At 37.0% G+C, this 25,709-nt stretch overlaps 1 protein-coding gene across 2 annotated transcripts; it reads left to right on the top strand.

Moving 5' to 3' along the window:
* Window positions 1–284: 284 nt before the first annotated feature.
* Window positions 285–4,711, top strand: LOC112750529 (SUPPRESSOR OF GAMMA RESPONSE 1). 2 transcript variants are annotated; one of them, XM_072216651.1, is made up of 7 exons: window positions 291–423; window positions 1,351–1,492; window positions 1,752–1,811; window positions 2,185–2,371; window positions 2,453–2,925; window positions 3,655–4,086; window positions 4,411–4,711. In XM_072216651.1, the coding sequence occupies exons 1-7, from the start codon at window positions 416–418 to the stop codon at window positions 4,462–4,464; spliced, it is 1,356 nt and encodes a 451-aa protein (XP_072072752.1). In that variant the 5' UTR covers window positions 291–415; the 3' UTR covers window positions 4,465–4,711. The 2 variants fall into 2 exon arrangements, with proteins under 2 accessions (XP_025655081.1, XP_072072752.1); XM_025799296.3 differs by lacking the exon at window positions 1,752–1,811 and having other exon boundaries at window positions 285–423.
* Window positions 4,712–25,709: the final 20,998 nt, after the last annotated feature.

A 25,709-nucleotide genomic window follows, 5' to 3' on the forward strand; every position in this document is an offset into this window, starting at 1 on the left:
CCACCCCCCATTCACTCGTATTCACAAGTCGGACGGAGGCCCAGGAACGTGATTTCCTTCGAAGGCTTCCCTCTTCAGACGATTGGGACAGCCGTAGCGAGTCCATCCTGTTAATCTCCGGTTACCCATCGTAACAGGTACATTGCCCTAATTTTCATATCATTTCATAATTTTTTATTTTTTTAGAAAATAAATTTTATTTACATTTAAAAAATAAAAATAATGTTTGTTTATTTTCTGTTTTAATTTTTTAAGATTATAAATAAAAAAATTAAAAAAAGAGCGCATCCGACACACACAAAATTTTGGGCTTCTTTTTATTTGTATCATTTGGATGTTTCTCAGACAGAAAGAGACAGACCTGCTTTTGAATTTGTGACATTGGTTTGAATCATCAAAAACCAGTCTTCGTTCGATGGCAGGGTATGTACCCTACTATGTTTGATCATCAAAATCCATTCTTTTATCCGCACATCGTTTCGTAGCAATACTATGTGAACTGAGAGAGATTATTTTTCCACTTTCATTCTATATTAGAAGTGGGGTTACCTTGTTCATGTGGAAAATTATACCTTTTTTGCGGCTTGGTGAGATTTCTTAGTTGTGTTGGTCGTCTTGGCGATTTTCTGTTCATTGATTGAAAGAAAAGTGAACGGATTTAATGGGATTAGTTAGTTTTATGGGCAAAATGACTTCCTTTTTTCTATTTTTTTTTTTTGGGATAAAATTTTTTACTTGGAGTTCGTTTCCACTTTGTTGACTGTTCTATGATCGAAAGATAAATGGATGATCATGAAAGCTACTGAAAGTTGGGGTTTCTATTTCTTGTATTATTTTTACCCATTTGATAATATGCATTTATGGTAGTGTGTGCCATAAGAATTAGTTCTTACAATTTTTGAGTTTCACATTGTTTTTCTTGCTTTATTATCTTTGTCAGTTTTGACTTTTGAGTTCACTTAATAACGTAATGAGTGGCAATTTTGTGTATGTGTATGTGTGAGCTTTGTGTTCGTATGTTTGTTCCAAGTTCTGAAATTTATTAGGTTGCTTAAAATTGGTACAATGAACATATGCATTTCTTGATAAGTATCAGTTCCTTTTTTGGTGGTGAGGTGATCATAGATTGCATTGTTTCTTTCTCTATGTTACCAAGCCATCTTTGTAGAAAAATAAGAGGAGTCTGGTGATTGGGACTTTTATGACTCATTGTTTTATCTATTTTGCTATTCCTTTGCCATAGAGGACTCATGATCATTTTGATTTATTGTTTCGTTTTTCTTCGGGATGTTAGAATCTATACATGGTCATAGACTTCTATAACTTTGTGGCTCTTATATTTTTATGCAGAGCATCATGGTTGGTGGACAAAAGCAGAATTGCAACCAAAATCAAGAGTGCTTCAGGAGCTTGTGATCCTAACGAAGTTATTTGGAAAACCAATCCTACCAGGATTTGCCCGAATTGTCATCATCCTATTGACAATAGTGATGTATGTCTGACCCCCCCCCCCCCCCCCTTCTCTCTTTTTAAACTTAATTCTGATTAGATTTCATGATAATTGTTTTTTTTTTCTTTCTATTTTTATATTTTGGCCTTTCAGAAATATAAATTTTATATTTTCATGTATTTAAGTAACATCATTTTGTATGCTAGTTTGTGATCTATTGAGTGGTCTTTGTTACATGGGAATTAATGGTTTCAACTTCAAACTAAACATGATCTGCTTGGAAGTATAATTTCTTTTGTAGAAAATTGCATATTACCAGTTTAAGCGTTGGTTCAAAGGACCGGTATTGCTTGATATTCATGTAAGTGTGAAGATAACTTATCAACTGCATTAAGGGTAATGCCTTCACGTCAAGGTCAAAATTAATGGAATTCCATTGCTTCTCTAAATTTTGCATATGCCAATATGAGTTGAACCTGTTAAATTGGCTTAATCCACCATGCTTTTGGCACAAAAGTTGGAACATGTTTCAATCACCACTTTGGTACTTCTAGTATTTTATTTTCTTCTTCATGATAAAGTTATATGCCATTCTTCAGAAATATGTTTAGAAAGTTTATTACCAATAAAGTTAAAAGATATTGGTTTGATAGTTCAAACTTAATCCTTTCTATTTCACAAATAATGGCACTTAAAAATTTATAGATGATTTAACATAAACTTCCTGTTGTTAGGTAACTCAAGAGTGGCCTGGCTTACCAAAAGGGGTTAAATTTGATCCGTCAGATCAAGAGATAATCTGGCACTTGCTTGTAAAAGCTGGTGTAGGAAATTTAAAACCTCATCCTTTCATTGATGAGTTTATTACTACCCTTGAAGTGGATGATGGAATTTGTTATACTCATCCTCAACATTTACCTGGTTTGTAGCACATAAGTTTTATTCATAGTTGAATTCTTATTTGATTTTCAATCAATATGATATGTTGCGATTAAAATTTAGGTGTCAAGCAAGACGGAAGGGCCTCACATTTCTTCCACAGAGCAATAAAGGCTTATAATACCGGCACTCGAAAGCGTCGAAAAGTACATGGTCAGGATGACGTTCGTTGGCACAAGACTGGAAGGACTAAACTGATCACCCTGAACGGGGTTCAAAAGGGTTGCAAAAAAATCATGGTTTTATATACAAATGCGGTGAGAGGAGGAAAGTCAGAGAAAACTAATTGGGTTATGCACCAATATCACCTTGGGACAGAAGAAGATGAAAAGGAAGGAGAATATGTTATTTCTAAAGTTTTTTATAAAGAAGACCAGGATATACCTGAAGCCGCAGAAAGTAAGAATGCAACAGTTGCGAAAGTAGATCCAGTCACTCCCAAATCCACGACTCCTGAGCCTCCTCGTAATGAAAGGCAAGATTCAGATCTAGGCCTGGATCTAGACCTAGGGCAAGAAGCACTTGCTTTTCCTGAGGTAAAACCTTCAATGTTTTCCTGCTATTGAATATCAGAATCTGTTTTCTGTTATCATTTTGCTGTGATCATTTTCATATTGCGTGTTTTTTCTTTTGTTATTGGAGCGAGATCTGTCAGAAAATGGATGCAACTTTATAATATTCTTTTGTTTCTTTGGGGAAAAGAAAAGGGGGGGGGGGATGATGGATTTGTTGGAAGTACTTCTTTTCATTTATAAAGTTCGAAACCTATTTTCTCAAAGTAAATATCGATGATTCTACCTGCTAAAAGAATCACCATTAGTTCTGCATTAGATACTTCTTGTCTTAGCTGTTTTTCTGTCTCAAGTTATTATTGCTTGCCATTGAAGTCTTTTATGATAGTTGTACAATTTATATGAAAGTAGAAATAAAGCGAAAGCCTAAAATTGATTTGTTGTATTCCACTTTTAAGTAGTCTTTGTCCCTTGATTCATCTTGTGATGTTAGTTTGATTAAGAAAGGAAGCTTTTTGCTTAACTCTACATCTCATTGAACTCTCGTGCTTGAAATTCTGAATACTGAACAGTTATTTTGCAATCATATCTTGCCTCCTTTTTTGCCTTTTCCCAGAAACTGCCCTAAGCATATAATCTTGACATATAATTTGATGATATAGTTCTGTGGAATCTGAAAATTGCACTAACAGAAGTTGATTATTCCCGTTCTATGTTTCTTTTTTTTTTTAAAAAAAAAAATTATACCCTTAGATGGATTGCTTAGATGAAATTCAAGCTGACTGTGAAGAATCTGCGAAAGCTAATCCACCAGTACTGGAGACACAAGAAAATGAAGGGATGGACAACAAGGAAACTAATGCTTATGAAGGACAACTGTGGTGGGATAGTGATTCACAGAATCTATTAGATTCACAACAACTCGTTGAAGCATTAACTCTCTGCGAAGATATATTTCACAGCCAATCTTCCAACAAAGACGATGAAAATGATAAGAACCAAACCGGTCTATCTGTGTATGCTCATCTAGGACCAGAGCATCTGAAGAAGGATATTGAGGAGTGTCAAAAGCTTGCTCCTGCAGGACCAGAGCATCAGAAGGATATTGAAGACGGCCAAAATCTTGACATCGACCTTGCAAATATAGAGCGGGATACTCCTCCTGAGCATCGACTAAGTCAGCTGGTATCTCCATGTTCTTGATGATTTTGCATTACAATGAATGAATTCATTTAAATCACCATTACTAATTACTAGAATGCTTCAAATTAAGTTTTCTTTCATTTGGTTTTGAAAGTAGTTATGAATTGTTTTTCTTTTGGAAAAAAAAGTGTCACTTGTGTAATAGCTAGCTTAATTGAAAATTGCGCACATAATCAGTAGTTACTTTACATATATGTTAGGAAGTTATCTCAGGGGGTAAAAGTTTTGTACTAATGGAGAAAAAATATTTGGACACCAATCATCATAAATCCTGTTTATTAATGATGCATTTTCATGTTTCTGTAGGAATTTGGTTCGCAGGACAGCTATACTTACTGGGGTTTTCAAGGCGTAAACTAATATCTTCCTTGATCTCTCGGCATTGAACCAATTTTTTTGCAACTACATTTTGTTGATGTGTTATTTGTCTTTTGCCTTTGTGTTATGCTAAACTATGGGGCAAACTTAACTGTTACTAGTAAGTGGTTACTACTAACTATGCAGTAATGTAAGACTGAACCTGATAGATATTTTGATCAACCTTGGTGTAAATGTAATTCAAACTTGCAATTCTCGGCTGGTTGAAGTTTTGTTCTATATTCTTGCAGTTCTGGATGTGGACTCGAGAGAGAAAGATGCATTTAGATTTCTACTCTATTCAAGCAGCTATGGAATTATCAAAGTTGCTTTTAGATTTCTGATAATAGCTTAAGACTGAAAAATAGTAATGTTGGCTTTGTTCTACAGTACCAAGTAGTATCAGGATGTGAATTTTATCCAAACCCTCAGGTATCCATAGTAATTTTGGAATTTAACAGTTAGATAAATACAATTTATTGCGTTTAAGTTATACGATGGTGTGGGTTAATAAAAATTTAGTCATGCTACATATTCATATAATTTTGTATCCAAGTTCATCCAAGCTGGTCCAATACTAAAAAAACCCAATCTCATTAAATGAAATGTAAAATACACGTGCCCCAAACCTCCCAAAACGTTAACATTCATTCGCGCTTCATTATGAAAAAACGTTCCTTCTTCTTCACATATGAAACTGCTCATTCTTTTTGAATCTCTCTCAAAATCACTCGAAATTCACTCACGTTCTTTGCGGAAACCATTACTGGCGAAGAATTGCCAAAAGATTTCGCAAGGAAGAAGCAAAAACGAACTACCATAGCAACAGAGACTGACAAAGGTATGAGAAAAACTACTATTCATTTAAAATCTTGCAATCTCGCGTTTCTCCTAGTTGCATTTTATGTTTACTGGATAGAGTTGCTTCGTTTAGTAGATCGACGTATTCTGATTCCATTTTTATTGCGTAACTGGGCTTGAAATGAAATGTGTTCTTATTTTCATTCAGTTCAGTGGAGTTGCTATTTTTGATTCACTTGATTGTTAGTATGTTCACTTGACTTCTTTTGCATGCAAAAATACTATTCTTGATGAATGAATGTTTATAACGTTTTATTCAGTACATGCATGTTGCTCGGTTCAGTGGAGTTACTCATTTTCATTCACTTGATTGTTAGTGTGTTCAGTTGAGTCCTTTTACATGCAGAAATGTTTTAATTGATCGTTGAATGTCTATCACATTTTATTCAGCACATGGATGGCATTCAGTTAAGTAGAGTTGGTCATTTTCATTCACTTGACTATTAGTGTATTCAGTTGGGTCATTTTGTATGCAAAAATGATTTTGTTGCAGATTCAATGTCTATTACGTTTTATTCAACACATGAATGGCGTTCGGTTCTGTGGGGTGGGCTATTTTCATTCACTTGATTGTTAGTGTCTTCAGTTTCGTCCTTTTGCATGCATGAATGATTTTCTTGATGATTGAATGTTTATCACTTTTCAGTGGAGTTGATAATTTTTTATTCAGCTGGTTGTTAGTGTGTTCCGATAGCTTCTTTTGCATGCAGAAATGCTTTTCTAGGTGTTTCATAATTTATCATGTTTTATTCAGTGTATGGATAGCGTGCGGTTTAGTGGGGTTGGCCATTTTCATTTTTCTTGATTGTTAGTGTGTTCATTTTGGTCCTTTTGCATGCATGAATGATTTTTTTGATGATTGAATGTTTATCACTTTTCAGTGCAGTTGATAATTTTGATTTACTTGGTTGTTAGTGTGTTCAGGTAGCTTCTTTTGCATGCAGAAATGCTTTTCTAGGTGTTTCATAATTTATCATGTTTTATTCAGTGCATCAAGTGAGTTCGGTTCAGTGGGCTGGGGCATTTTCATTCACTTGATTAAGATATGCATGCTTGTGCTTGTCAGTGTATAGAGTGAAGTATTGACCAAATTTTTTTGTCCTTACACCAAAAATGAAGAAGACAATGGTGACAAAGAAGAATCCGCGCTACAACGTAAGCACATTAAATACATTTATCCGCTTTCATTCGAATAAAATCTATTTTGTATTATAAATATATCGTGACATTCTATTTCGAAACCTTGTAGAAAACTCACGATTGCAGATGCCAAACAAAGGCAATAGCAACAGTGTTAAAAAATTTGAGTCAGGAAAAGAAAGATATAGTTGAAGAAATGAGATTCGGTGCCCTGGCACATGTCCCGGAAATGAACGCCTCTCACGCCCTCATGAGAGAATTGATTGATTGCTATAATCAATACCATGGATACCTGAAAACTCTCCATGGAAAAATAAACATAACACCTCACAAGATAGCAGCTGCATTGGGCATAAACCACGGCAGTAATACACTTTCCACTTTCTACTTATTTTTGGTTTATTGATTCCTTTGATTTCGGTTCAGTTGGGTACAAAAAATTAAACTGAGCCTTTTTGGCTGATTTCTTGCTATTAAAATATTGTAGGAAATCATTTTGCTGAAAAGGTTGAGTATGGCAGACTGAATGAGGCAGACAAGGCAATATTTGACAGCCTCAAATGTGTTACATTAGGGTCTTTGACAAAGTCTGTCCTGGATATGAGTGTTGAAGGGGAGGAGAACCGGCAAAAATTTCGAAAGACTTTTGTCGTCTTCATACAGAAGTGCTTCTTGCTGCCGACGACGGTAAGCATGGCCTCCCCGATCCATAAGCCACCTATCTTTCATGTGGACAACATCCGACAGTGGGAATGGACAAATCATGTGCTCAGCTTCTTGAGGAAGGGAATCGAGAACAAAAGAAAGGGAAAGAAACAGTCTGTTGACGGCTGTGTTTTTGTTTTGATGCTTATTTATTTCCATGAAACTATGTTCCCTCGCTTGGATGGACCTGATGCTCCCTCGTCACCGTGAATGGCCCACTGGAAAAAGAAGATGATACTTGACCGGATTAATCAAGAAGCAACGGACACAATGGTAAATTAAACAAAAATTTTCCCCTAAAATTTCTCCTAGTTGCATTTTAAGTTTATTGGATTGAGTTGCTTCATTTAGTAGATCAACTTATTCAAAAATGTGTTCTTATTTTCTTTCTGTCCAGTGGATTTCTAATTTTAATTCAATTGATTGTTAGTGTGTTTATTTGAATCCCACTGCATGCAGAAATGTTTTTTTTATGATTAAATATTTATCACATTTTATTCACCACATGAATGTTGTTCGGTTCAGTGTTTATGCTCATTTTAATTCACCTGATTGTTACCGTATTTGCTTGTTTCAAATGCTTCTAAAATAATCTACTAACTAAATAAGTTTGTGTTTTAGGGACTTCTGTATAGAAAGAAAATAAAGGAGGAAAAAACAAAAAGAAAGAAGGTGGAGAAGAAACAAACTTTTTTGAAGGGGAAAGAGAAAGGAAAAGGGAAGAAAGAAGAAAAGAAAATTGTTGATCAGGATTATTCTTCGGAAGAAGACACTTTCTCCGAATTTGAATCCGAATCTGAATCCGACAAACACTGCCAGCCAAGAGAACAAGACAACAGAGGCTGGTTAAAAAACAAAAAGATTGTTGAGACGGATTCAGAAACAATAAGAGAAACTGAAAGCAGTCCCACAGATTCAGAAAGCAGAAATGAATCCAAAAACTAGTAAGTTTGATGTTCATATTGGTTTTGTTTTACTCGAATTTGGTTAAAATTGTTCTTATGCGCTTGTTCTTATGTATTGAAGAGGAAAAGAAATTGAAAAAACAGCAACAAAGAAAAGAAAACAACCACAGAAGGTGGCTACAAAAGAAAGCAAAAAAAGGAAGCCTGTGCCGACGGATTCAGAGTGCACAAGCCAATTTGAAAGCCAGTAAGTATCGGGTGATTCATTTGATTGTCAATTGTTCAGTTGAGAATCTTTGCATGCAGAAATGTTTTCTCTTACTATTTGAATGTGTATCACGTTTTATTCAGCACATGAATTGCGTTCGGTTCAGTGGGATTTGTAATTATCGTTCACTTGATTGTTAGTGTCTTCACTTGTCCTTTTGCATGCAGAAAATGTTGTTCTTGATGATTGGATGTATATCACGTTTTATTCATCACATAAATTGCGTTCGATTTAGTGGTGTTGCTCAATTTTATTCACTTGATTGTTAGTATCTTCAGTTGCCTCCTTTCATATTAGAAATGTTTTCTTACTGATATTTGTCTCCGGTATAAATTCGATGTGTTTGTTGTGTTGCAGAGAAAAAGAAATTGAAAAAACACCCATAGTAAAAAGAAAACAACCGGGGAGGGTGGCCAAAAAACAAACCAAATCAGGAAGCTTGTTTTCACAGATTCAGAGAGCAAAACTGAATCTGACAAGGAGTAAGTTTCTCGAATCATATTTTTGGTTATTCATGCTTTCGTTTTAGGTTCATTAATACTTATTTTTGAATTTTTAGAACTGAACAAGAAAAGGACAGCGCTGCAGAAAGAAGAAGACATGCGTTGGAGATGTTAAGAGAAAAGAGATCAAAGAGAAGAAATGACGGATCTCAAACAGCAAACGTTGCTCCAGATAGGTTTGACTCCACAGAGGCACGAAATGATTTCTCTGAGATGTAAGATTCGGTTTCCTATATTGAGTTCTTTTTCTTTGTTTGCTAACATTTGCTAGAACCTCTTCTAATTCCTCTGGGATTCACTGAGTAATATTTATTTATCTTGCTTAGACTGCCGACTGTAAATCTGGGTAGCGAACCTATCTTACAGACTCAAACGAGCTCTACACTGTCTGTGAATACTGATAAACCACTATTTTATGATTTATCCTGTGCTAGTTTGAGTGGTTTTTATCAATTCTTTGCTCACTTATTCAGATAATTTGCATGGTTTTACAATTCCTTCCTAATTCTGTGATATAGTTGAAAACATGTTTCCTGGGCCCCTAAACTGTTAATTTTAATTATCCTTTATTACCATTCAATGCCGTAATCTGTGTGTTAAGTGTCTTCAGGCTTTATAGGGCAGGAATGGCTTAGAGGATGGAAAGGAAATATGCAAAAGTGGAAGGTATGCGAAAAATGAAGTTTTGAGAAGCTGGCAGCGACGCGCACGCATGGGCGACGCGTATGCGTGCCTAGCGCAGAAGACAAGCGACGCGTACGCGTGACATGCGCCACCTGCAGAAACTTGCAGAAAGCGCTGGGAGCGATTTTTGGGCTCCTTTTTGGCCCAATTCCAAGCCCGAGAACACAGAATAGAGGTTGCACAGTGGGGGAATCAGGGAGGATGAATTCATTCACATAATTTTAGGTTTTAGATGTAGTTTTCTAGAGAGAGACGCTCTCTCCTCTCTCTAGGTTTTAGGACTCTAAAGCTAGTCTTTCCTTAGGAGTTGACTAGGACTTGAGGAATCAATTTGATTCGTCCACTTGACTTTCCTCCGTAGTTAGAGGTTAACTAAGTGGGAGCAATAGATAATTCTCATCACAACTGATAAGGATAACTAGGATAGGACGTTTAGTCCTCATACCTTGCCAATAGCTTTTCTAGTTATTAGTTTATTTTCTTATCATCTACATTCCTTGTTCAACCTTTAAAAAAAAAACCCAAAAAGATACTTTTCCATAATCAATAATAACTACACCTCCCTGCAATTCCTTGAGAGACGACCCGATGTTTGAATACTTTGGTTATTACTTTTATTGGGTTTGTTACTTGTGACAACTGAATTTTTGTATGAAAGGATTCTTTGTTGGTTTAGAAACTATACTAGCAACGGGAATTTATTGTGAATTCTTTACTAGCAAAAAATTCGTTCGTTAAAATGGCACCGTTGCCGGGGAATTGCAATTGTGTGCCTTATTATTGGTTATTGTGAATAATTTTGCCATTTTTTGTTTCTTGTTAGTGTTTCTAGTTTTAGGAGTTTAGTTTCATTAATTTTTATCAGTTTTTATTTCTCTTGCTACTATGAATTCTCACCCCTTTGGCTATGAGTTTGGTTACAATCATGTTGTAGGTAGAGAAGATTACAATGAGAGCTTGGATCAAGGATGGGACAATCAAAGCTGGGAGGAGCCACAAGGATTTGATCAACCCTTTTGGCAACAACCACCTCCAAGGTATTATCAACACCCATTCTATGATGCTTACCAAGACGATGGTTATGGTGGACCTCTTCGTGACAATCAACACCTACCACAATGTACCTATGAACCCCCTCCTCAACACAACTTTGAACCACCCTACTCACAAGCCACATACCACCATTCACCCCCATATGACCTTAACCCTTATCCATCATTCCGACCATACAAACCATACGAACCATACATAGAGCCACCCCAACTCCAAAATAATTACTCTCACGAACCACCACCTCCATATTCACCATCTCCATGCCCTTACCAAGAAGAACCACCTTCCTACTATGAACCCTTTCTCCAAAGTAATGTACCCTCCCATCCACCCCAACCTCCACTGGATAGCAACACCCTTCGTGTTATTCGCCAAAGGCAAATACAGCTTCAAACCACACTTGCCTCTACTCTCACTAGTCTCACCTCTACTCTCCAAATGCTTATATCACGTGTGGATGCATCAATCCAAGAGCAACATGATCTCAATAATACTATTGACACAGAACAAGAGAGAAGGGATCGGCTTGAAGATGAAAGAGTAGCTGAAGAACTGGTGAGGGAAGACATCAAGGAGGAGTTCGATTTTGTATTAGAGCAATTGGAGGAAGCCATAATTATCGAAGAAGAAGAAGTGGTTGAAGACCTAGGAGATACTGAACCTACATTGGAATTCAGAGTTTTAGAGAATTCCGCCAAGAAGTTTGAAATTAATGTCGAGGAGGATAGTGCACAACCACCAAGGCATGTTCCTTATGAATATTTGGACGGAACAAATCAAGAAGCAAGTTCCCTTGGTGATGATGATCATGAATCAAGCCCTCCTAGTGATGAACTTGCATCTGCAATTGAACCCCTTGGGTTTGAAGAGCCTTCTCCAAGTGAATCTGAAGATGATGTGGAGGTAGACTTTTCTCAACCTCCAGCTTATGACTTGAGTGATGGAGAAGATTTAGAAGATTTCAATCAGGGACAGTTGAAGTTGAAGAGGTTTGCAAGGAGATGGAAGAATTCAAGGAAGAGCACAAGAGAGTAGAGCCTGCAAGACCATTGGAAAGACCTCTCCCAAAGCCATTACCACCCAATACAACATTCAAGTAGGTAAAATCCTTATCCTTAACCTTTACTTTTCCACTTGAATATGGTTTACTTGAGACGGATGGTCAACTTAGAGCTCTTTGTGGCTTTAAGAGTAAGAGGAAGATGGTTAGTGGTAGGAGTTGTCAGGCAAGATTCAATATGGTTGCATACTCCGAATTAAGGTACAAGGATTGGTGTAGAGCTCGATTGAATGGGTCTTGGAAGTTGTTTGGGTATCTCAGTGAGAATTCAGGCTGCTTGCCACCCGGTTGGAACAATGATGATCAATGCAAAGACGGTGCAAAAGCAAGGTTTGGGACCCCAGAATTCATTCTAACAATCAACACTCCTGGAGCCTTGTCACTTGCTTCAACTTGCTCGAAGGTTTTATGTGCCTAGTTTGAGACTCTGGAGGCTATTGGAATTGCAAACATTGGTGGGGATTCCTGGATGAGTTCAAGCACAAGCCACCATAACAAGGGGCTCACCAAATGTCCAACTTAAGGACTTTAACTAAAAGTGCTAGGTGGGAGACAACCCACCATGGTATGATCTTTCATTTTTATCCTTAGTTTTATTTTATTCTATTTTTATTAGTGTGCATTCATAATGTCTGCATCAGCATCTGCATTTTGCATTCTGGATTTTGCATAAAAAAAAAGAGCCAACCCACGCGTGAGCGTAGGCCACGCGTGGGCGTCGATCCCAATTCGGCGCTTCCATCCAACGAACAGAAAGTTGTGATGGAATTGTGCGGCTGGTGTGCAAAAAGCATAAATTGGCCCACGCGTACGCGTCCCTGATGCGTACGCATCAATTTCAATTTTAGCACACCACGCATGGGCGTGCGCGACGCGCACGCGTCGCATGCAAAATTTCGCCCCCTTATTTCTGAACAGAGAGTTGCACCAAAACGACGATGGAATCGTGCTAAAGACGACGCGTATGCGTGCTTCACACGTACGCGTCATCTTCATTTATCCCTTTTCACGCGTTCGCGTCTATGACGCGTACGCGTCGATGCTTTTTTCCCTCACCCACGCCCAGGCATGACCCATGCGTACGCGTGGATTTAAATTTCATTAACCCTCATGCGAAAGCCCTTTCCTCACTCACGTAACCCTACCTCCCTCTTCCCTCCAACGTCCCTTTCCCTCTCTTCCATTGCAACCCTCACTATCACTCACCACCACCGCTACCACCGCCGGCAACACCGAACCGCCGCCGACTGCCCCCTCTCTCCCTCCTTTCTTCTTCTCTTCTTCTCCTTCTTCTCTATCCTCTCAGACCTTCCCGCCGACCCCACGCACCGCCGCAGACACCCCTGCGCCGCCGTGCTGCCGCCGTCTCTGGGTAGCACTCCCCTTTCCATTTCCCTTTCCAATTCTATTACTGCACCTCCCAAGTTTCCCTGTTTCCACCCCTGCATTTCAATTTCATTCTTCTGTTCAATTAAGTTGGTTAGTTAATTTGAATTCTGTTAGCATTAGGATAGTTAGAGATGCATGTTCTTAGTGGATTTTAGGTGGTTAGGTAGCTAGGATGTGGTTAATGGATTTAGGTCTGATAAGTGCTCTGTTCTTGCTATTTGAATTGTCTGATTTTAAAAAATTGCTTTGCTGTTAATGTTGCTGGTATACTGTTTGACTGCTGTTTGATGCTGTTTTGCTTAATGACGTCATTTCACATGAGTTGAAACTGTACTGCTGATTGAAATTGTTGCTCTGAGTTCATATGACATGCTGATTGCTGCTCCTTTCTGAACTGCCTTGACTCCATATGAACTGAGTTTTTGCTACTTGTTTTAATTCGGGAACACCTATTTACTATCGGGATGCTGCCGAAATTTTCAAAACGATTTTTGATGTTGGGCTATTAATTTGCAAATTGTGAATTGAATTTGGTACTTTTGAATTGTGATTTATTTGGTTTCAACCAAGGCCAATTCAGGGGATGATGGGCTAGCGTTCACATTCCTTTTGGTTCCCTTCTCATTTGAATTGCATTATTGATGATTCTATTCCTTTTTGTGCTTCCTTCACTACATGATTTATCATCAATAATCTGCATTCTATGCTTGAATGTTGAGCTTGCTTATCCTTACACCTTGTGAACTTCTTTTAGCTAGGCACTACATTACCGTGCCACTAACTTTAAACCATTTTTCTAACTCTTGACTTCATTGACTGCATAACTTTTCTCTTCGTTTTAAACTAACTCTTTTAATCCCTTTCATGGCATGTTAATTGTTATTTCTTATCAGAGAAGCATTATAGATTTCACTGTATAAATTCTTGGATTGTGATTTCCGATTGATTTCTTTGAATCCTACATTTCTTTCAGTCCAAGATTTTATCTCTTTACGACTCACTTCATACTTTGGCTTTCATTCCTCTTTTGCCTATCTAGTGCTTGTTATGCTTCCATATTGTTTGCCTTTCTGTTTCTCTGCTTTAGTTTGATAAATTGTATCTTGGAATTTCTGTTTTTTAGGATGTCTGACAGGAAAGGCAAAGGCAAGGCTACGTCCAGCACCGGCAATAGGAAAAGAGGACAGTCATCCGTGGCTCTAGCGGATGTCCTCTCGGATGAATCTTGGCGGGAAAAGAACTTCACGGATCAAGAAAAAGCTGATCAAATTGTGCCTGCAAATGACCCAATCAAGTTTGCAAATCTCTACTATGAACTCAAATTTCCGGTCTTTGTGGAAAAAAGGCACCTCTATTTAGAAAAGACACTCAAAATACCAACCGAGCTAAAGAAGTACACTGAGGATCAAATCAAACAGAGAGGTTGGGTATTTCTAGAGAGGGATCTGACAGAGGTAAACGCATCCTGGGTCCGTGAGTTCTACTGCAACTATTACAAGACGACCCTTGATGCTGTGCAGCTCAGGGGCAAGCAGATCTTGGTCATAGAAGAGGCCATAGAAGATATCCTCCACTTTCAGCCTAAATCAGACGAGACAGATGGTTATCAGAAGGATTAGGAGTCCATTAGATTTATGAGCTTTGATTGGGATGCTGTGAGGCATACCATAGCCATTGATCCGGATGTCCCCTGGGTTATGGGATAGTCGAAGTTAACTCCCAGGGGTATCAAGATTATTTATCTCAACGATGAGGCTAGGCTATGGCAGCAAATACTGAGCAATTATGTTATGCCTAGTACTCACGAGTCAGAGGTGCCAGCTGCTATGATTATCCTCATTTGGTGCGTTATGGAAGGAAAGGACATAAACCTTCCATGGTTCATCAGGAAGTACATGTCTCGGGTTCATGTCAGAGGCACCCTGCCATTTCCATACTTGATCACCCAGATGGCTCGCCGAGCTGAGGTGCCTTGGGAGCTAGAGGATGAGAAGCCACCAGTTCGGACCTCTAGGCCACAGACCGCCTTCTCTTACTGCCTCTACTGATACGGCCACATCCTCAGCAACACCTTCAGCGCCTGCAGCACCACCCGCATCCACAGCACCATCATCCGCCTCTCAGCCAGTCAACCATCTAGTGCATCGCCTCTTTGAGCGCCTGGATCAGATGGAGCGCCGCAACCATCGGCGTTATGAGTGGTCTGAGCGTCGCAATAAGCGATGCTATGAGCTTCTGAAGCTGATGGTGAGGTCGGGGCATGCTGACATTCCCTCCGAGCCTGACACACCATCGGAGCACTCTGAGGAGGAGGAGGATGAGCAGGAGGAGGATGCACAGGAGGAGGACCAGCAGCAAGCATAGCACGAGGAGCCTCAGCTTGAGCAACCTGCAGAGCCACAGGCACTTACACAGTCAGAGCCCACAGAACCAGCAGCACACTCTTCAGTAGGCGATGACCCTTCACACCCGGCTTGACTAGAGCATCGAGGACGATGCTATGATATAAGTATGGAGAGGTCGCCATCTCTGGCGAATTATATTTTGGTTAACTATTTCAGACTTTTTATCCTATTTTGCTCTATTTTATATTTTGCTTTATTTTCTTTTATTTTATTTTTCTTTTAGTACTTGCACATTTCTATCTTATTATACTTTTGTTTATCTCTACTTTGTTGCATTCTGCACTTTAGATTTGTATATATCCTAGATATTTAGCTTAAATTGCACTTTCAGTTTATTAGTTGTGATGTGGAAAAACATGGATTATTAAGTTTAGTTTACCCTTTTGGCATATGAGAAATTGGTTTAATTGAAAATAGGGAGTAAACTAGAAATTTTTACTAGAAATTTTTAGTTTTTCATAATCACAACAATCCATTTAGCATATATATATATATATATATATATATATATAATAATAATAATAAATGTTGGCCAATTTGTTGAAAATTTCAAGGAATATATCTTTTCCTAGAAAAGGCATTTAAGATTCACATTGATTTGAGTTAAAACTTTTTTGTAACTTGCATGATATATATAATTGGAATATGGTTTTTGAGCTAAGAACACACAACCCGTGAGTTTTTGAGCTTAATTACATGGTTACACTGTTTAACCATAATATCTTATTCTTGTGTGTTTTCTCCTCTATGATTGTAATCTATAGTTTGTTCCATTCTATATGTCCATTGTTTAGTGTATTTACATGCATACATATGATTGAGGCCATCATTTGTTATTAGCTCACTTATCCCAAATAGCCTACTTTTTCAATCACCTTTGTTAGCCACCTTGAGCCTTTAATCCCCATTTATTCTATATTTTACCACATCACTAGCCTTAAGCAGAAAACTAATTAATTTCCTTATTTGAATCTTTGGTTAGCTTAAGATAGAGATTGTGTATCAATTAAGTGTGGAAAACCGTAAAAACTTGAGTTGATAAAAAAATGTTAAATTGACAAGATATTGGAAATTTGGGTACATACTCATGTGAGACCAAAAAGACCATGTGCATTGATATGTTATGTTTATTTTTATATTATATATATATATATATATATATATATATATATAGAGAGAGAGAGAGAAATGTTAAATAGGCCCTAATCCCATAGGCCAAAATGGTTAATTGTTTAATAACTAACTTACAAGTATCAAGTATGTGTCATCTTTTTGGATTAGAACTAAGTTATAAGTATGACTGCAAAAATAAAATAAGAATTTACATTTGTAGGTCTATCCCATCCACACAACAATTTAGCACCTGTTGATACATGGTATCATTGGGTGATGCTAACACGTGTCTTGGGAAAGTGTTAAGGGTGTGTTTGGTTCAAATATTAGTTTTCATTCTCAAGAATATCATTTCTAAATATACTTATTTAATTATATAATATGTCAAAATTATTCTTAATCATTCAAATTAAAAAATTAATGATTAAACTTAATAAGCACATAAAAAATGTACATATGAATATATTTTCAATTAAAAGGTTAATATTATTATTTTTGGACAAAAAAATTTTATATTAAAAAATACTCCTAATATCAAATATTTTTAACCAAAATTATTATTGACTCTAGTTTTCTTAAAAAATTAAATATAAATCTAATAAAATATTGTTAGTTTTTTATATTTTGAATTTACAAAAATACATCTAATAATAAATTTACTAAAATATTCTTAATAACAAATATGTTTAATTAAAATTATTATTGATTTTATTTTTTTTAAATTTACCAAAATATTCCTAATATTAAATATCTTTAATTCAAATTAACATTATCACAATTAAAGTTAGCACAAAATACTTACCTAAACCATAATTCATAATTCACCTCATAATCTATAGTTGAACTTATATAAAATAAATCTCAACAATTCTAGACCACATGTACTAAAAAGCTCAGCGTGGTAACATAGTTAGGAAATGCACCCATAAGTCCTCTAAAGAGTACGTTATTTATTGGTTTACTTGTCTATTCTTTTTTTATACTAATAAAGATCAAATACCTATCCCAAGGCCACGTCTGTCCCAAGCTGGAAAAGCCATAGCTCAGATTATGCTCCTTGAAGCCTGGTTTCTGGAAAGGGGTCGAAATCTCCAAGGCATGCCAAAGCCTGCCAATCGCCGGTTGGGTCAAAAGCTGATGAGCGATTTTGATTGAGTTTTGAGACAAGCAAGCTAGTTGAAAGACTCTCATTCCGTCATGATGCTCTTCTCTTCAGCAGAAGAAAGAGAGAAGGGGCTCTTCAGTGGCTTATTTCCTTCACGGTGATTGAAAGACGGACGTGGGGGCTATCACTTTCTTTTAAACGCTTCAACCTGCTTCATCTATCGTTAGGGCTCGGTGAGAATCTTACCTACCTTCCTTTTCCTCTGTTGTCTTGTCTAGCTATAAAATAGAACTTCTCTAGCGCCTCAAAGAAAAAGGGCTCCGTAACTCCAAGGAATGGAAAGAAAGTGACCGTCACCTACTTAAGGTGGAAAACGTAATAAAAACTATTTGCCAACGAGCGAAGGAAATCGCTCAGGAAAGGGGATTAACCCCAGGACGCTGCGAGGCGGTAGAAGATGCGGCTAAATACATAGCCGAAGATGTTGAGGAGGTCCCCGAAAAGCAACAAGTACACTTCCTAGTAAAGTTAATGCAAGACCTTAATAATCCCAACAGCGAGACGTGGGAGCGCATCGAAGAGGAGGTGAAAAGATGGCGCTCATGGGAGGATTAGGGTCGACCAACAAACAGAAAAGTAGTAGTAACCGAACAGATATTTACTAATATTTATCTGCCATAGCTAATGTAAGGAAATGAGACGACTCTTTCTTTTTCTATATATATGGGTCCGGGCAGCATTTCCACGATATCGTTATGATCAATTAAAAAAAAAAAAAGAAAGAGAAGGCCAATGAAAAGAATAAAAAGCGTTTGGAGAAGACATGAGTACTCAACGGGGATAAGGGATCCCCCCCGGTCTCGCTGGGTAATTATAGTAGTTAGGTTGAATGTAGATATGGCTTGCTTTTTAGGGGGTAGAATTGAGTAGCAAGCTATCTGTTCTCTACAGCAAAAGTAGCTCGAGCCAAAGGCAACAGCGAGGCCCCTAGTCCAAAAGTCTAATAGCATAGGAAAAGGCACTTGGGCTAGGGGGAAAGAAGAGCGGGTATGAGGGCTTCTTTCACTTAACAGTTTTGTAATATATTAAGCCATTTCCAAAGGCCAGTCATTCATCTGATGACAATACGACTAGTCGCCGACCTTCTTTCCTTCTCATCGAGAGAAGCCGGTATCTAAACCACTCAAGGCGTTGCACTCTGGGCGAACACTCGAAGAAGAAGCAATAGCCTGTTAGCTTCACTATTATCCAAATCAAAGTTACAAAGAAATCTCAAAAGTAAAAAAATTACTAGCTCTAATAAGCATACATGCACAACACTTGTACAAGAACACAAACACATCAACAAAATGAAATCAATGTTACGGTAGACAGCCTCACACATAGAAAAATGATCACAATTATCGAGCATGATGTCTTCTTCTCCGTTGGTTACATATTTTTTGTGCAAGTTGATCCCTCCATCTACTCCAAGCATATTTTGATCTACTATCTCATTAATAGGATCCACAACCATCACTCTTCTAATATGATTATGTAAAAAGTAACATGCAATTATAACTCTTCCTTGAGTCTTAATAGGATAAAATGATCTCCTTAAAATTCTTCATCTTGTTTTTAATACTCCAAATGTCCTTTCAATGACATTTTTAGCTTCTGAGTGTTTCATATTAAAAAGCTCTTGGACTATATTAGGTTGATTATGTGGATTAAACTCACTCAAATAATATTTTTGTCCTATAAGGTGCCAAAAATCCTTCACAATTCATGTATCCAACATCACATAAGTAGTAATGACCTAGTCTGACATATAAAATTGAACAAAATTAATGAAAGATCAAATAGTTATTTTAATAACATACTAAAGTCTTAATAAAATACCTTGGAGAATACTAAACCCATTGCGAAATAGTGTATCTCGCAATACCCTAGAATCCGCAGCTAAATCCTCCCAATTGACCAGTACATAAATAAATTGCATATCAAGAGAAACCACTCCAAGCACATTGATTGTTATGTCACCTTTTCTATTTTGAAATATAGGCTTATAGTCTCAAGAACATTGACTTTGATATGGATATCATCTAAGCCTTCTAGGCAATTCTAAAATCCAAAAAAAAAAAGACTAATTAACTCAATTCTAAGGAACACTAAGCATATTAGGTTTAATAACATTAGCAAGATAAATTACCTTGAACCATTTCCATCGTTCATCCATTCTATCATGGCTAAATGGTTGAGGTTTCTTCAGTAAGAGATTATGACATCTTAAAATAGCAAGCAATACATCATTAAACCACCTACTAATTATTTTTTTAGATCTCACAAATTATCTCTTTATTAGCCTAATTTTGACGTCATGTGCTATAATATGTAAAAACATGGTAACCATTTCTTCTACACCCATATTCCTACTTGGTTCTAACCTTCCAACCCCTCTAAACATGTTACACAATGCATCAAAGGCATGCCTATCCATTTTTGTGTTTTCTATACATGATAGATCACTAAAATAAATAATTTTATCGACACTAACATCCCTTACTACTTGCCTTCTATAACTATCATTCCATTTTCTTTTCTTTTTTCTCAATTACAATATAATTAAAACATAGCAAATCATTAACAACTTAACCATAAGGTCATTCATGAATTCAAAACGTAAAATCAAACAGGCAATAACTCTCATCTTCTGTTTGGAATCTATTCTGTCAAAAAATGAAGAAAACATTAAAATATTTAGCTAGAAGGCATTCAAACTTTGTAAATCAATTCAAGTATGCAATACATAATACAGATCATACAATTCAGATTCGTCTTCAAGCCGTATATGCAATACATATGAGTACTACTTCAATCTAGAATTGAAAACTATACTAAATAAAACAAAATTTCTTCATTTTTGTAGATGTATCACTAATAACTTCACCATTAAACCATAAGCAACAGGTCAGGCATGCTACAAAAATACAAACTCGTATATATATTAATCAAAATCAGTCCAATAGATATAAATAATCAACCATATAATATAACATAAAAATAAAGAAAGAAAACAACAGCCTCTATTATTGCAAGTACACTTTTTTCTCATCCAATGATCCAATTCATTGACTCAAATTCCCGACACACAAACACCACACCACCATTTCATATAAACAAAAAACACACAACAATAACATAAACAGCAATTTCTCTATAAATTCTTAATCTCAACAACACACTGTACAAACTCAAAGTCCTCCAACCCCCCAACATGGATAGGCTTGTGAAACAAGACAGAAATAAAGTGAAAGTTGTGTTAATCAAGTCCCAAAAGTACAGCTCCACTTTCAAGCTCACAAACTTAACGCACATAGTGACGGTGACATAACAGAAGGAACAGGGGAAAAATAGAATGGCGATATTTTGCTTCTATTGATCCAATACCAAAACATAAGCCTTTGGCATAACAGCCATATAGCCACTAGAATTTGAAGTTTCAACCAATGCTATATAACTAAAAAAGACAAGGATAAAACACCCAGATATCACAAGCGCTTGAACTTACAACAAATGAAGAGTCACTGAAGAAGCAAAAGTGCTGCATTTTATTTGTTCCCAAGTGAGAAATGTGCAAATTCAAAATAATTTATCACTGAAAAATATATACAAACAAAACAAATACCATACTAACATACAGAAGACCCCTTTCCCATTTTGTTATGGAAAACATAGTTCATCATGTTTGAATCCATACAAAAATTTAGTATTTGGACAATTAAAACTAACTCAATAAATATGTTTAAGAGAAATTCTGACTCTCTGTACTATTGCTTAAAAGAAATTCTTTTGTATTATGTGATTATGTCATAGCATGATAACAAGTAGAATAACAAATTTCTTATTCGATTCAATTTTAACCATAGCTGAAAAAAGTACCTAAAAATCCCTCAATTTTTCTTTTAATTTTAACATAATAATTACCTAATTATTAAGCAAGAACACGCACAAAACAAACCACCAATCAAAACATGCAATTGATCTACCATAACACTATTCAGCTGTAAGCAACATAAAATCCACAGAGAAACTTAATTAAATTTTTAAAAAATAAAAAATTTTCTAACCGCGCATTGGCGACACGAAATCCTCAACTTAAGCTTCCTCACTTTGAATTCATCATTGTCTTCATCATTGCAGTTCAATCTGCAACCGCACCTTGGCGACACAAAGAAGTTATCGAACAAGAACGAAGTTGAAGAGAATCCAACGGAAAAATCGGGCTCATCACCATTACGCATGACCTCACTGTGGTAGAAGAAGAAACACGAATGCGAATAAAACAAGTGCAAAAGCAGTGAATCTTCCTTCTAGAATAAGGTACGCGGTGGTCGTGCAAATCCAAATTAGTGGAGAGGCGGAGCCGATGACGATAGAGCCTCCATGAATTTGGAGGAAAAAACACTGCTGGAGTTTGGTTTTCATGGAGGAGAGATTTTGCTAGGGCTTAGTTTTCTGATGAAATGAGAAAGAAAAATCTAAAAAGGAAGGAAAAGTATATGGTGCCAAGATATAAATCTGCCAACTGTTACCAACAATAATTAAAAATAATTAAATATAATTTTTTATATCAATTAGCAATTTAGTGGGGTCCATTATATAGCATTTTGAAAGAATAAAGAATGGTAACGTAGCCTGACGCTTCATCACATCAATAACGAAGACTGCGGTGCAACCCATCACGCAACCCTAATCCTCTTTCTCCTTGCTGGTCGTGTCTCCTTCGTGGAACTTTTCCAATCACTGGGATGCCGCCATCATCATTCGACGATGGCTGCCCCTTCTCTCGAATCCCACTTTGTGGCACCACTAGTCCCGTGGAAGAAAACTACGACATGAGTGTATGAAGGTGTCATCCAACCCTCTTCTCCTCAACCATCTCCGTTAATCTCTCAGCCCGAAAGTTTTTCACGTCACCAGAAATCTGCAATCACCGTTCGATTTGTGACACAACCTCTTCCACGTGAACCGATTTTGTGAAACCACAATTTTTGTGAGAGATAAAGTCATCATACGCACCATTTTCACACCCCACCATAGGTGTTATCGTTGTCGTGGATGCACATTGAGCCATAGTGTTCCACCTCCGTTGAGTCATAGCCTTCCACCTCCATAAGATCAAGGTGAACAGCCCTCACAGACCACCGGCAACATGAACAGTGGTGAACGGAAATTGTGATTACACTTTTCACAACTCCACACAACTAACCAGCAAGTGCATTGGGTCGTCCAAGTAATACCTTACATAAGTAAGGGTCGATCCCACGGAGATTGTCGGCTTGAAGCAAGCTATGGTTATTTCGTAAATCTTAGTCAGGAGATTAATAATAAGAGTGATTGTATTTATGAAAAATAAATAACATGAAATAAAAAGTACTTGTGATTCAGTAATGAGAAACAGGCTGAGGTTCCGGTGATGCTCTATCCTCTGAATCTCTGCTTTCCTACTGTCTTCTTCTCTAAACACGCATGGCTTCCTTCAATGGCAGGCTTTATGATCCTCTCGGATGAAAAATACTAGGTACGATCTCTGCACGGCTAATTAACTGTCGGATTTCTCGTATCGGATGAAAAATACCATGTACAGCTACCGCACGGCTAATCATCTGTCGGTTTCCACTAGTGTCGGAATAAGACCCTTGTCCTTTTGCACACTGTCACTGTGCCCAACATTCGCAGGTTTGAAGCTCGTCACAATCATCCCTTCTCGGATCCTACTTGGAATACCACAGACAAGGTTTAGACTTTCCGGATCCTAGGAATGATGCCAATGGTTCATGCCTATACCACGAAGGTTCTAACCCCCGGACTCGGTCTGTAGATTAGAAACCCAAGAGATACGCACTCAAGATGTCGCCCAATGACTACGTTGAGCTCAGATAGAACGGGAGTAGTTGTCAGGCACACGTTCATAGGTTGAGGATAATGATGAGTGTCATGGATCATCGTATTCTCTATATTGAAGTACGAGTGAGTATCTTAGAATAGAATCAAGCGTGATTGAATAGAAAACAGTAGTAATTGCATTAATCCATTGAAACACAGCAAAGCTCCTCACCCCTACCTATGGTGGTTTAGAGACTCATGCCATAGAAGATACAAATGAAGTGTAAAAATATCATGAGGTGTAAATTGAATCTCTAAAAGTAGTTTTTATACTAGACTAGTAACTTAGGTTTTCAAAAAATGAGTAACTAAGTGCAGATAGTGCAGAAATCCACTTCTGGGACCCACTTGGTGCGTGTCTGGGCTGAGCCTTCAAGCTTTCACGTGCATATGCCCAAGGCTGGAGTTAAACGCCACCCTGGGTGCCAAAATGGGCCTTTAACGCCAAGAATTATGCCAGTTCTGGCATTTTTTAGGCTAGCTTTGAATGTCAGTTTGGGCCATCAAATCTCGAGCAAAGTATGAATTATTATATATTGCTAAAAAGCCCAACATGTCTACTTTCTAAAGCAATTGAGAGCGTGCCAATTGGGCTTTTGTAGCTCTAGAAAATCCACTTCGAGTGCAAGAGGGTCAAAATCCAACAGCATCTGCAGTCCTTTTTCAGCCTCTGAATCAGATTTTTGCTCAGGTCCCTCAATTTCAGCCAGAAAATACCTGAAATCACAGAAAAACATACAAACTCATAGTAAAGTGCATAAATGTGATTTTTGAATAAAAACTAATAAAAATATAATAAAAAGTAATTAAATCATACTAAAAACTATGTAAAAACAATGCCAAAAAGGGTATAAATTATCCGCTCATCACAACACCAAACTTAAATTGTTGCTTGTCCCCAAGTAACTAAAAACAAAATAGGATAAAAAGAGGAGAATATACAATAAATTCCAAAATTATCAATGAAGATTAGTCTTAATTAGATGAGCGGGGCTAGTAGCTTTTTGCTTCTGAACAGTTTTGGCATCTCACCTTATCCTTTGAAGTTCAGAATGATTGGCTTCCATAGGAACTCAGAATTCAGATAGTGTTATTGATTCTCCTAGTTCAGTGTGTTGATTCTTGAACACAGCTACTTTATGAGTCTTGGCCGTGACCCTAAGCATTTTGTTTTCCAGTATTACCACCGGATACATAAATGCCACAGACACATAACTGGGTGAACCTTTTCAGATTATGACTTAGCTTTGATAGAGTCCCCAATTAGAGGTGCCCAGAACTCTTAAGCACACTCTTTTTGCTTTGGACCACGACTTTAACCGCTCAGTCTCAAGCTTTTCACTTGACACCTTCACGCCACAAGCACATGGTTAGGGACAGCTTGGTTTAGCTGCTTAGGCCAGGATTTTATTCCCTTGGGCCCTCCTATCCATTAATGCTCAAAGCCTTGGATCCTTTTTACCCTTGCCTTTTGGTTTAAAGGGTTATTGGCTTTTTCTGCTTGCTTTTTCTTTTTCTGTCTTTCTCTTTTTTTTCTGCAAGCTTTTCACTGCTTTTTCTTGCTTCAAGAATCAATTTTATGATTTTTTAGATTATCAATAATATTTCTCCTTTTTCATTATTCTTTCAAGAACTAACAATTTTAACATTCATAAACAACAATTTCAAAAATATGCACTGTTCAAGCATTCATTTAGAAAACAAAAAGTATTGCCACCACATCAACATAATTCAGCTAATTTCAAGATAAATTTTGAAATTATGTACTTCTTGTTCTTTTGTAAATAAAAACATTTTTCTTTTAAGAAAGGTGAGGGATTCATGGAGTCATTCATAGCTTTAAGGCATATACTCTAAATTTTATTGATCATGGAATAAAAATAAGACATAAAATAAGCATAAAAGCAGACAAATAATAGTAGAGGAAAGGAATTTAAAGAAAAAAATAAATGACTCTAATACTAATGCTTATGTAACTCTTAAAATAGGTTTCTAATAATAAAAGTTATCATAGAATTAGGACTCAACAACCTTTATTTGAGAGATAGGTGCTCCTTCAATCTGTGGGATGTCCGGCTCTTCAAGGATCAGCTTTGGGGGCTTTAGTTCCTGTAGCTTACGCCCTTGCT

The sequence above is a fragment of the Arachis hypogaea genome, chromosome 15 (assembly GCF_003086295.3).
Source record: "Arachis hypogaea cultivar Tifrunner chromosome 15, arahy.Tifrunner.gnm2.J5K5, whole genome shotgun sequence".
Lineage (NCBI taxonomy): Eukaryota > Viridiplantae > Streptophyta > Magnoliopsida > Fabales > Fabaceae > Arachis > Arachis hypogaea.